Genomic DNA, 13,556 nt, shown 5'->3' on the forward strand with positions numbered 1-13,556 from the left:
TCTTGAAAATGTGTTTACTTTTCCCACCCAAAGGCTGACTCAATAAAAAAAGAAAAGGAACTGTTTCATAAATGACTCAAAGGCTTTCCCACAAGTAGATGTTGTAGACCTCAAATATTAGCTCTCACATGCTCTCATGTGTTTGAACTCTAGAAGAAACCAACTATACCTTAGGTGAGAGCATTTAATGCACAAAGACAAGAGACTGGGGAGGTAAAGCCATGACATTGACAATTATGCCGTTTCTGGAGAGAACTGGGTCTCACCGTCATGGCTTTGCCGGTGTGATGTGATCAATACTGTACTAAACGGCATGTTTTGAGTTCTATGAGGCAGAATGGGGAAGAGAAAAGCAAGCATAGGGTTAGGAAGTAGTGAAAGTTCCGCTTTTTAACTTGACAGCTTTACCTTGAGTCCATGAAGTGCTCTCAGCACCAGCCTCTTCAGTAACTGAGGGCAAACTGCTTTTCTACCTGTTTCTGACAAAAATGCTTGAGAGAAAATATGAAGATATGAGCAAATGACTATTGTGTAGGAATTTTGTAGCTACCAAGATTCCATATCATTAATACATTGGCTTGCCTCAGCTAATCTGCAAACTAATACAATTTCTATCAAAGGAGAATGAAAACATTTTATTGAGTCTGGTAGAGGTTTTTAAGACAGATAGAAAAGTTCAAGAGCCAAGAAAATCCAATTTATTCCTGGGAAAAAAATAGAACAAAGTAGAAATGTTTTTCTGTGCCAAACCTGATTTTTTTATAAAGTCAAAGCTGTTAAAAGAATGTCATTGACATAAAATAGATAACTGCAGAAAATAATATGGCCCAAAACAGATCTATACGTACATAAGGACTTGACATATGTCAGAAGATCATGGGGAAAGAAATTAAAACTTTACTTCAATCCATGGACAAACATAACTCCAGAGAAAATGGGTCTTATATGTAAAAATATTTTTCTTAATTTTTAAACAAAAGTTAGATAATATCTTTACGATGCTGGAAAAGATTTTAAGACAAGATGTGCTACATTAATTTGCAAGTGAAAATGCATTAGTTTGATGGTGTCAGCATTGTAAAATCCAATCTGCACACTCTAGGAGTGGCCCAGGAAAAGATGAGCAAAGAGAATGTATGGAGAACTCCTAAATATCAATTTTAAAGGGTGTTTTAAAGACAATCACATGTCAAAACTCAGCAAAACATGAAGAGGAATTTGTCAGAAAGGAAAACGAGACTCACAGCTCCATCAGTAATTAGGGAAGTGTGGGTTTAATTCTCAAGTAGATGCAACTGTCCACCCACAGAATTGGCCAAATCAAAAATGGTCTGATAAATCTAGGGCCTGGCGTGCACAAGAAGCTCCTGGTTTTCGGTTTACTTGGCAGGAACGCTCCTCACACCTGCATCATGTTGCTGCTTTGTTTGCTTTTCATCTGTCTCAAGGCTGGCAGCCATGACCAAGCTCCCAAACCCCAGATCTAAACCTGGCTTTTCTTTCCTTCCTAGTCCCCACCTCTCCACTTAGTGGAGACCATCCTACGGCCTCTGAAGAAACAAGTGGGAAGCCAAGTCCTTGGTCTGATCTTTGCCACAAGGACAAATCTTAAAAGGGTATTTTCGGGTTAAAATGTCTCAATGTTAATAGCTTCATTTGGGGATGGGGCTATTCTTGTCTGGATCTGCACACTTAGAAAAGGCACCTGACTGATTCAAGGTAGCTTTGTATTTTCACTTCTCAATAGGCCAAACAAGAAATATGTCCAGTGCAGACCAGAAGCAGTTGGTATTTACAGCTCTCCAAAAGAAATGGGGAGACTTTCTCTAACTCCTTTATTGTCCTTGTTAAGTCAACCAACTCCAATCGAAGCTCATTTCTTTTTCTCCAGTTCCTTCCTGAGCACGGCTGGTAACAAATCAATACAATAACAATCAAACTAATGCACGATTAGCACTCAGTTTACCACCCTCCCCTCCGGGCTCTGACAGTGTGGGCTCACAGATGGCCTTGCCAGGCTCAGTGTGGCCTCATCCTGCAAACAGACCACCAGCATCCCAGCTTCCTGCCAGTGGCTGCCTGTTTGCTCAGACAGTGTCTTGTGTTTTGTGTTTCTGTTAAGACATTTTATGTACAGTACCAATGTCGGCTAGGGGAAGGGAAACTCTAGCAGCTATATAAACTCTAAAACGTGAGTGCCCTTAACAAAACATAAGGATTTAAATATTTTTTTATTTTTATTTTATGTGTATGAGTACTTCCCCGTGTGTGTGTGTGTGTGTGTGTGTGTGTGTGTGTGTGTGTGTGTGCGTGTGTGTGTGTGTGTGTGTGTATGTATACACTATGAGCATGCTTGGTACCCAGGAAGACTGGAAGAGGGCATGGATCTCTTGGAACTGGAGATTTTTGCTAAACTGGAGGGTAGAGTACAAAAACAAATAATCTGTGAGTTTGTTGACACTTCCTCAGATACTGCTGTTACCTCCTGTTAGCATAAGATAATAAACAAATAGATGAGAGAGAGAGAGAGAGAGAGAGAGATAAGTAAACTTTGAAAAGGCCTCAGATAAGCAAGCTAATGGGTTGAGCAGGCACACCCCAAGACTAGAAAGGGACAGGAGGTTCTCCCACTGCTTTAAGGTCCAGGGGCTATGCAAGTTTGGGGTCAGATGTTACTTTGCGGCATAATCACACTCCTTACTTGTAGTCATGGGGCATGGGGAACTGAACGTGAACTTCAAGATGCCAAAAGTCCTGGAAGATGCCTCAGCTCTGCTCAGATCCCTGAGACAGCCAAGCACAGAAAGCGAAGCCATGACTCCAGTCCCAGTATGTGAAGGTTGAGAGCAGGTAGCCCCTGGTCCGGCAGTGATGCTGACCTGTTTGCAACCAAGCAACTGAATGCAACCGACCCAGAGTCTTGAAGCAGAGAGCATGGACACGTGGGTCTTCAGAGAGTTCACAGAGATCGTTCTAAAGAGGCTGCAGCTGTTGCTCAAATGTGCCCAAGCCAGGGCCTCCACAGGGGTGGCCAGCAGTGGGGGGCGGAGGAATGGCAGCAATGATCCACACCTGGCCAAAGCAAAGTAGTGACCTGGGAAAGTGGTAGCCTGTGAGACTGAGACATTCTGAGATGCACCCTCGAGTTTGAAAACTAGCCCCAGAAGGATCCTGGGAAGGAAATGGCTCGCCCAGTAGTTGAGCAAAGAAGGCCCAATGAGATAAAAGCATTTAACTGAGAAGCTCCAGGGGCAGCTGGGTTATATTTGCAGATGAATAAAATTCTTATTTTTTTAATATTTTAATTATTTATTAGGTATACAATCTTCTACCTGCATGCCAGCAGAGGGCATCAGAGCTCGTTCAAGGTGGTTGTGAGCCACCATGTGGTTGCCGGGAATTGAACTCAGGACCTTTGGAAGAACAGTCAGTGCTCTTAACCGCTGAGCCACCTCTCCAGCCCCTAAAATTCTTATTGATCAAAATTAATTATAAGTTTTAAAAACTTCAAAATGTGCATTTTAATGAACCTGAAAGTAGACAGCATTCCAACATGTGAAACTTGCTTTAAAACATTTCCAGATATACTTCCTTGTTTCAAACAAACCACCTGCACACATTCCAGGTCCTTGCAGTGGGGTGTGGAGTGTGTGTGTGTGTGTGTGTGTGTGTGTGTGTGTGTGTGTGTGTGTGTGTGTAGGGGAGCTTCTCCCTATGCAACAGGAATGAAATTCACCTCAATTCAAAGTTCCAGAGGGTGGTGCTTCCCCAGTATGTGGTGTTTCTGTAGCATAGCAGTTAAAGTTTCAGAGGACCGGTGCCCAGTTCCAGAGGCTGGGGCCACATAGAGAATGGGATTCTGTGCCAGCAAGATACATTCATGATGACATATATATTCCGTTCTCCACAATAACAATTATGTAATTAGAGACTGGAGAGATGGTTCAGTAGTTAAGGGCACTGGATGCTCTTCTAGAGGTCCCAGGTTCAATTCCCAGCCACCATATTTTGACTCACAACTATTTGTAATGGGATCTGATGCCCTCTTCTGGAACGCAGGTACACATGCAGGCAGGCTGAGCACTCATACATTAAAACAAACAAACAAACAAACAAAACCCAAACAAATAAAACTTCGAAGAAAAAGGAGTAAAAATAACTATATAACTACATAAATAAACAAATAAGAAATAACAAGGTCCTGGTAACTCTGAAAGGAGTCAGAATCCCTGGAAAAGTTAGAAACTCAAGTTGACCCTTTGGAGACCAAATTTCTGGCATGGTCCTATTATGGTTGCACCCTGGAACTAAAGCAGTGTTAGCATGCTTTTTCCAGCTTCAGATCTAATGAGCCTGCTGCCTCCCAGCTTCCCAAGCCATTCATCCGGTGACAGCTGAATTTCCCTGCGTTCAGTACAGCTCAGTGCCAAGTCCTGAGTAGAAATAATCCTTTTATCTCCCAATAAAAGGGAATTACCTGTATTCTGTAACTCAGCTCTCTTTGAAGAGCTGTCTTTGGAGCTGGAGGCTTTGCATTTCCTGGAGTGGTCACATTAAAGATGATTTTCACTGATCTCATTGGGAGATCCAGAGGGCAGGGAGTTGATGATATTGTCATCCAGTCACCCTGTAGAAAGTGTTGAGATTTTCCATTTTAAAAGATCTCAGAGCACAAATGTCATTCTCAAAAACTTTCTGAAAGACAAATTAAGTTTTCAAAGCCACACTGTTTAGGGACCAGCTGTTACCTTGGGCCAGCATGTAGGGACACTTCGAAAGGACGTAATTTGATCTGCTATCATCTTTCCATGCCCCTATGGAGATAATCTCACCCTGATAATTTCCTGCAGTCTATGGCAACACCATTGTATAATAGACTATCTAGGGTAGTAATACTGTCAGTTTTCTTCTACAAAGACAACTCACATTCACCTCAAAACACTATGAAAATGTAATTCATTTCAAGTGACAAGGTGACTGGAATGCCAGTCTAGAGCTTGAAACCTGGAATACATTTTTATTTTATTTTCCAAATTAGGAAACCAAGGCTGGGAACTTTAGGCAACTTTCCCAAGTTTTCCAAAGGTAATTCACTGAGTGTGTGTGAAGGTTCCATGTCTTATGGAGAGGAGGAACTCTGAGAGTAATAATTCCTTCAGGCAAGAAATGTGGACAACATTCCATCTCCCAGTCACCTTCTCCTTACTCATTTCTTTAGATCTATTGCACTTCCGGCATATCTTAATCAACCTTAGTTTTTAATGACTACTTCTTGATCATAAGAAGTAGATGTTGATTTATTGAACACCCATGGGCTTGAATTATGACAAAGCCCCTCTCCACAGACTCTCATAGTCATCCCTTGACTATCTGGCCCTCAAATGACAGTCACATACTGTTAGAGTTTCTGTGCAGGTTCAGATGTGACTGTGTCCTGTGACTTGGGCCTTACAGAAAGCAGAATTTCATGGGGAGATTGGTGAATTGGTCTGGAGAAGCCAGTCTAGGGGGTAGCTGAAATGACTGCATAGGTATCTCAGCACACCTCAAGCCTGAGAGCAGTCTTCAACAAGCAGGCTCCACCCCTTGTAGCTGTGTGGTCTAATTCCAGCTATGGCTGACTCAGGCAATCTGATCTTACCTTATAACAGAGTATGGGCAACCAGTGGCATTGGCACTCAGGTGCAAATTGAACAACTACTAGCAACCATCCCTGAACCATCTTAGTCTATGACTGCCCCAAAGGAAAGGATGTAAGCAGGTTTGCAAGACTAACCTTCAGCCTTCTTATTGACAGAAATCATCTTGCCTGTTTTACTGTCCCCTTTTTTCTATCTACAGATGGCAAACTATGCAGCAGCTACAATCGAGGGCTCATCTCAAAAGCAAAAATTAAAGCCATCAAGTATAGCATTGTCATTATCCTCGGTAAGCCATGTTCCTCCTTGTGGTACAAATTTGTATGTCATTCTGAAGACAAGCTGGTGATGGGAAGGTCATGCAGAGAAGGAATGTGTGACAGGCATTTCTACCTTTCATTGGGATGAAGGGTGCAGGAATCACCAGTGTTTCTGGCCAATAATTGGCTCCTAATCCCTCTCTCTGTGAATATAGTTGCCCCCTAAAACCACAGGGTGGATCACTCAGAGAAGATATGATTAGGATGGAACACCTGGAGCTTATAAATAAATCAACCTCTACTAGGTTGCTCCATTTAAGACATTGTCTCCCCCTGCACACACACAAAAAAAGGAGTAGACGTGCATTGTTTTTCTTCTGGATATTTAGTTTCAGAGTCAATAATGCTTCCCTTATAACCACAGTTTATATCCCTCACTCTTCTTGTCTTCGGTTCTTTTCTTTCTACATTTAAAATCCATAAAGTCAGCTTGCACTGCTGTCTGTCAAAGATGGTCAAGCAGATGCGTGGCTTACTGCCTCTTATTTTGTTCCCCAACAATAACGCCTCCTCAGGCTTCCCTGACCAGGCTTCTTAAAATAACTCTCCTCTAGTTGCATCCCAACTTGGTGGTTCTTCCCTGTTTCCTATTTGTATCTAACATGAGACATGTTCATAAATGGAGTTTTAGTAAAATGTATCTTGATACAGGGAATATATATTTCTTTATTAAGTCTACCTTTCTTGCCACAATTATAAATCCATGAAGGCAATGACTTGCCCTTGAGTTACTCATGTTATCTCAAAACCTAAAATTAGGTTACACATTCACTACTGAGTCAATATTTGTATAATGAACAAATGGATGCAGACATAGAAGAAGGGAAGGGATTTGTGCAGCTTCCTTTTTATTTAGCTGATATACCCATCTCTTCTTCTTTAGAAGCACTGAGAATTCCCCAAGAGGGCCCTAGCTGTGTGTCAAATCACAAGAATAGCTCTTCTCCCCTTTTGAAAATACAAAAGACCAGACAGACCACGCTCAGCATGACTCAGCCATCAGAGTATGGGCCCACAGCACACTGCCATCTGAGCTTCAGACATACTCACAGCGCACCAAGGCTCTATGAACACTTTCAGAGGCTTCTGGAGAAGCTCGAAGGTTCTTTGCCTTCACAGCCAGCGTCATAGATGCCCATTTTCTGGATGATGAGAGAGGAAATGAATGCTCAGACATGAATCTGGTGTATACCTGTTTCAAAAAGTTATATTCAATCCCTATGAGGTCTGTTCAGTGTGGAGGCAGGGGTGCCCACAGGCAGGTCAGCATGCTGTCACAATGAAATGGCCTATATAACAAGTATTATGTAATGCCCTTTTACCATCCTAAAATGATGAGTATCAGTAGTACTAACTACTACATTTTTAAAGTCAGCACATTACTCTAATAATTATCTAGAGTAAGAATAAAATTAAAAAACAACTTACAATAGAGCAATACCAATTTTTATATGTAACTATATGGGCACAACTACACTGGAAGAGTAATAAAGAAGTCAGATGCCTACACCTGTACAGCTACAAGTGACAACCAATATAGATGTTTCTTGGAGACACACAGATATAAGCAAGTTTTATTGTCACTAACCTGATTTTCTGAGCAGGCAAAGAAACCCTGGGAAGGCTTCAAATTAAACAAACACTGTCTAGAAGGGAACTGTATTTCTGAAAGCTTCAATGTTTATTAAAAATATCCAGGTGTACCTATAAAAATGGTTAGCTCTCTAAACTACAGTAACTATATGCAGGATCCTCTCATACATAAACGCCATCACAAAACATATGTGATACAATACTGAATCACTGAACTGTTGCCTCCAATACTGAATCACTGAACTGTTGCCTCCAACATGTAGGAGGACTGACATTTCTGCAAAACACACACATGCACGCACACACACACACACACACACACACACACACACACACAGAGAGAGAGAGAGAGAGAGAGAGAGAGAGAGAGAGAGAGAGAGAGGTATTCATGAATGCATGAACATGCATGTACAGAAGCAATGTTGTCCTTGGTGCACAAAACAATTTCAAAAATTGTGCAGGAAAAAGTTGATCTTATTTTTTAATAACTCTCATTTAAGACATCAACAACATTTACAGGGGGGAAATTATGAATTAAATTCTCATTTCCAAATTCAGAATAAAGTTCCTTAGTTCCTATCAAATGATAATGGAGCATAGTTGCCCCTGCATGTAGATGTCCATGAGTGCTGAAATTCTACTCTGGGAAATATGGGTGAGAAAGGAACAGGGAAATAAAGTTACAATGAGGTGACAAGATAGAAAGGGAGCAGGTTTGTGTACAGGTGCCCAAGATTATGCAGTTCTGTGTTTGCTTGTATTATCCAGAGGAATGGCAGAAAAACAGGTGGTAGCTAGTTCTATAATAGAGAGATAGATGACATAGCTAGATGGATGGATAGATAGATAGATAGACAGACAGACAGATAGATAGATAGGTTTTCTATAAGAAATTACTTCATGGGCTCATAAAATATCAAGCTCCACGGTGGGGTCAGAAGCCTGGGATAGCCACTAATGTAAATTAAAATCCATATCTGAACCCAAAGATTCCAGAATAAAATTGACTCTTTATGTTCCTGTTTAACTTCAAGTGTGGACCATTGTTCCACACTTGATTCTCAAATAGTACCAAGCAGAGAAAATGAATTCTCATTAGGTCCTTCTTGTTATATTTATACCTTCAATAGATCAGATGAGGCCTATTCACCAGAAGAAGGCAAAATCTCTCACAGAAACATCCTCAGACATATCCAGAGTAATATTTAATCAATGTCTGGGCAACTTGGATCCTTGTCAAGATGACCATAAATTGACCATCACAATTGAGATTCCCACATTCCATTCCTATCTTTTGAGATACTGAACTTGCATACATTTGATTTAGACAAGAGTATTGGGTGAATACTTTTGGGAGAGGTTAACTTAGACATAGAAAAGAAATGAGATCATGATGATCTCATTTATGGTCCATACTTTAAAAATATCAGCATCACTTTTTCCTTCTGTATGTTCTAGAAGTAGTAATCAATGTGGTCAGCTTCCATCCTGTTTTGTCTGTTTCAGGGCATATCTAAAGGGTCTTGGTCACTTTTCTTCAGCACTGTGATGGAGGGGGGAGAATCTGGCCATACCAAGCAGATCCCAGACTTTCGGCACTAAGTCTTCACCAGTGGAAATTTAAGCCCCCTTTTCAGGTAGAGGGGATTCAGGAAATCTCATCTTTGGAATGCTGTCTCTGGAACACGTGCATACCCATACACATATTTAAACAAACGTGACAGTCATGACAATCACGCCCAGGCCAGAATTCCTGGGGGAGCTCTAGCGCCAGAGAACATGATGGTTAAAATTCCAGTCATGACCAACCAAGAGCAATGCTTCGGTGTGGCCACGATGGTACTGATGGCTCTCCTCTCCATAGCTTTCATCTGCTGCTGGAGCCCTTACTTCCTCTTTGACATGCTGGACAATTTCAACCTCCTTCCGGACACCAAGGAGCGTTTCTATGCCTCCGTGATTATCCAGAACCTACCAGCCCTGAACAGTGCCATCAACCCCCTCATCTACTGCATGTTCAGCAGCACTATCTGCTTCCCCTGCAAGTAAGCTGTGTACTCACTCATGCCCGACACACCAGCAGCTTTTACATAGAATTCTTGTATTCTTCCAAAAGCTCATTAGCGACCTACAGAACTCCCATTTCACAGATGAGGTCTTTAAAGGTTAGGAAGTCCCAGCTAGTCTGACGGATTCAAATCCAGGCTCAGGCCACAACAGAGCTTCACATGTGCAAACCCTGATTTTGATGGGAGCTTCTGCATTTGAACTGCCTCCGTATAGCCCTGCTGGGAATATGATGTGGGACATTTTTATCACTTCAGAGGTAAAGTTTTACAAAGTAAGGCTCACAAGACTTAGTGACATTGTTGAGGTTATACTGATCATTAGTCACAGAGTTGAAATTTAATCTCCTGACAACTACTGCCATTCTGCCGTTTTTTTTTTTAATCTGTTCTCATCAGATACGGAGTAAATGGAGAAATTCATAGCACAGAGAATAGTAATAGGATAGTTTAAGGCAGTGGTTCTCAACCTTCCTAATGCTGCAACCCTTTAGTACAGTTCCTGTTGGTGCTGTGACCACCAACTGTCAACTTATTCGGTCGCTACTTCATAACTGTAATTTTGTTACTGTTATGAATCATAACACAAATATCTGGCATGAGACTCCCAAAGGGGTTGCGACCCACAGGTTGAGAACCACTGGTTTTAGGTTTTTGTTTAATGATGGCAACTAAGGTTCAGGTCCTGCTCTAGAGAACCATATGTGAAGTTGGGCTACAAACACCCGAAATCAGATGATGTCTCTGTCTACTAGACTGTAATGATGGAGGAAGGGTTTTGGTTGCTACTGCTTAACAGGTGTCGGTTCTTTAATGACCTTTCTTGACTGTTAACCCTTTAGCATCTCTGCTGCCTTTTCATCGGGTTAAATGAATTTCCTCTACCTCTTTATTCTGACATTTGCTAGGGAGCAGAGGTCACAGGACTCCAGAATGACATACCGAGAGAGAAGTGAGAGGCAAGAGATGCAGATCCTCTCCAAGCCGGAATTCATCTAAACCCTGAAGCAGTGGTGCTACACCGAGCACATCAGCCCTCCTGGAGCTCCATCACCAGTTAGTGGATGTGCATGAATCTTGAGCCAGCCCACCCCCCCCAATCCTGTATCACCTAGCAGTTGCATGAGGCAAACTTTCCAGTGAGAGCATGCCAGCTGCAGTGCGAGCACTAGCCAACATGAACCCATCACCTCTTCATGTCACCTAGGAAAAACACTTCTCTCTTCCTAATTTCCCCCAGCCCTCCTTCCCACAGCTCAGCATCTGCACCAGCAGTGGCCCTGGGTCCCTGTGACATGACGACACAGACAAGCAGAAAGATATCAGGGGGCTATCCCTATGTCATCTAATTATAATTTTTAAAGTAAATACAAGACTTAACAAAGATTAGACGTCTTTCTATCTGTTTTGTATTGGAAATTTGTTTGGTATAGATGAGATGTTTGCCCCTGAAATGCCAAGAAACTCACATGCAAAGCCTGGTACTGTACGCATCCTCTGTGTGCAGGAGGGGTTGGCAAGAGCAAGCCCCAAGCCTATAGCATTGTGATTTCTTAAAGGGACAGCACAGCTTCCTGCTGAACTAGGTCACCATGTAGGCACATTCTCACCAGCAGAAAGGTCACACCAAATAGTGACAGACCCTTGACCATGAATCCCAGAGAGTGCAGAGACCTGGAACTTGTGGCTCTTTGAGACTGCATGAAGACTTTCCCTCCCTGTATTCAACATTCAAGCCACTATGAGCTCCATTCCATACACCTCAGGGACATGTCTGCCCCTTATCACTCTCAGAATCATCTTCAGCTGGGAACTCAGCTCTGTGGCTTTCCCAACATGATGTTCTTGCAAGCTCTTTGCTGTCTGTGTGCCGTAGCCTTTGTCTATCTGACACCTCTGCAAGGAAGTGCTGGTGGGGCTTATTTTGACAGGTCTGCAATTCAGTATTTATAAGTATAACTCAAATGAAATATGACTAAATGTTTTCTAGTCAATTTTTTTCTTCAGATTTTGCCAGAAGTGGAAATGGCATCATTTGACTGTGTGTACATCTCCACCCACGGCCCTGTGACGCTCGTGAGCATCCTATATTTAGCTTCTCATACAGTCTTTGACATTGAAATCTCCTTGGCAAAATCATCCCTTCCAGAGTTTAAACCTTTTCTTGTCCTTTTTGCTGACTGCTGGGTAGACTCATTAATATGTTCAGTCTATTTTAACAACACCTCATTCCTCATTATTGGGTCAGCTCAGAGACAGCCTGCTTAAGGTCATGGTGGCAATTTTTCCCCAAATTTATTTTTCAATTTCATCTGACATTAGGGAAATCATCTCTTTAGGCAAAAATCAGACACTTTACCAAGTGTCTCTCAAAAAATTATTTCCTAAGTTTGAGGAGCTAGAATAATTTACCTTTCTGTCCACCCAACAATTTTGAAGGCTACTTCACTCTTCCTCCAATCAGCTAAACACGAGCAGGCAGAAGCTCTGAGTGGCTGAGAAGAACTTTTCAACATTTCCCTTTAAATCAAGATGTACCACAGAAGACTCACTGAACTGTTGCCGAAATAGCTGCCTGTGCAGGAGCCAATTAACAAGCAGAATCTGGCGGGTATCCTGGCTAGCAAAACAGGAGGCCCAGGTTCCTGATAGATGTTCTCAATCTCTGTCAGGTTCTGGTCTGCAGGATGTGTCACATGTCTACACCATCCATCAATCGATTCTTAAAGTTAAAGATAGAGTGCGATGAGGGCCATTGTGCCATCTGTGGACTGTGTAGATAGCTGTTTTGAGGATCTGTCTCTCATCCGCAGAGCAGCCTGGAGATCAGAAGATAATGGGACAGATTTCCGTAGGAAGCCGCCATTTAGGCAGAGCTTGATTTATACTGATATGGAGTCTGAAATCTTCATCGACATCATTTTCCTAACTTGGGAGACAGTCTAAGCATGTTAGTCAGAAGTCTTATGACCTTGGGTGATTCATCCTGTGTCTCTGGGCGTCACTCCTCTGTCTGTAACATGGGGCCAAAATAACACTGGAACAGAGGGTGTCGAGGTCTGGAGCCCGTGATGGATTAAATTAGACCTGCAGAAAGTTCTGCTAGACTTCTTCCCTTTCAAGACTAACACTTCAGTGACTCAAGGTTGAGTCATTTGCATTTTGGAGGTATGACTTTTATCTTTACCAGATGAACTCAGAAACTAATATAGCATCCCAACCAGGAAAGAGTGTGATGCTGTATAGAAAATCACTATGTAAGCCACAACCTTGCTATCTATAGCCTTTGATGCTCCACAGGACTAGAAAAGGCAACACCGTGGTGTATAAAATGAAAGTGTATACTATCCACACTAAGATGTCAAGGATGTGTGTATACATTATTGCACAGCTTCAGGGACAGGTAAAGGTTTGGGTTAACAGAGTAGCTGCATTTAATATGTTCAACCACAGTACAGAAAATGGCTCTGGCTCTGCTCTACTGAACTAAATTCACTGTGGTTAAAGAGTCTTCTCCGTCAGGGCATATTTGCAACTCAATTTAATTAAGGTTTAATTTCATCACGAGATGGTTCCCACAGGCCGCCCCGCCCCTTCCCCGATGCACTAATAATACCTTGTGAATGACTTTCCACTGTGATAACAATGAGAATAAAGCACCTTTGAACTAGTCTAACAAACGTCTCAGGCTTTCTCCCCAGTCTCATTCAGACAACTCTGCACAGAAACATGCAGAAATGACCTTGTCTCTTCCTTCTATATTCACAGCGTGCATTTAAAATGGCTGAAGGCCTCCATTTGGTGAGAAAACAAGAAGATGAAAAGCATTTTTGTGTCACGAAATAAACTGATTCTAGTTTTGTGTTTTAGTTGACATTTCAGGCAGACCACAAGCCTGCTGCTGGCAGCCTGAGCCTGGTTTTGTGTATTGTTTTGTT

General features: G+C 42.1%; 1 protein-coding gene across 1 annotated transcript in view; it reads left to right on the top strand.

Annotated features, from left to right (window-relative positions):
• Positions 1 to 13,294, top strand: part of Npsr1 (neuropeptide S receptor 1) — a 176,069-nt gene extending 162,775 nt beyond the window's left edge. The window contains exons 7-9 of the mRNA XM_013119373.3: positions 5,842 to 5,928; positions 9,417 to 9,597; positions 10,527 to 13,294. Coding sequence (XP_012974827.1) covers positions 5,842 to 5,928; positions 9,417 to 9,597; positions 10,527 to 10,617 — 359 coding nt within the window. The 3' untranslated portion in view covers positions 10,618 to 13,294. The remainder of the gene's footprint in view (positions 1 to 5,841; positions 5,929 to 9,416; positions 9,598 to 10,526) is intronic.
• Positions 13,295 to 13,556: the final 262 nt, after the last annotated feature.

The sequence above is a fragment of the Mesocricetus auratus genome, unplaced genomic scaffold, assembly GCF_017639785.1.
Source record: "Mesocricetus auratus isolate SY011 unplaced genomic scaffold, BCM_Maur_2.0 Super-Scaffold_100022, whole genome shotgun sequence".
Classification (NCBI taxonomy): Eukaryota; Metazoa; Chordata; class Mammalia; order Rodentia; family Cricetidae; genus Mesocricetus; species Mesocricetus auratus.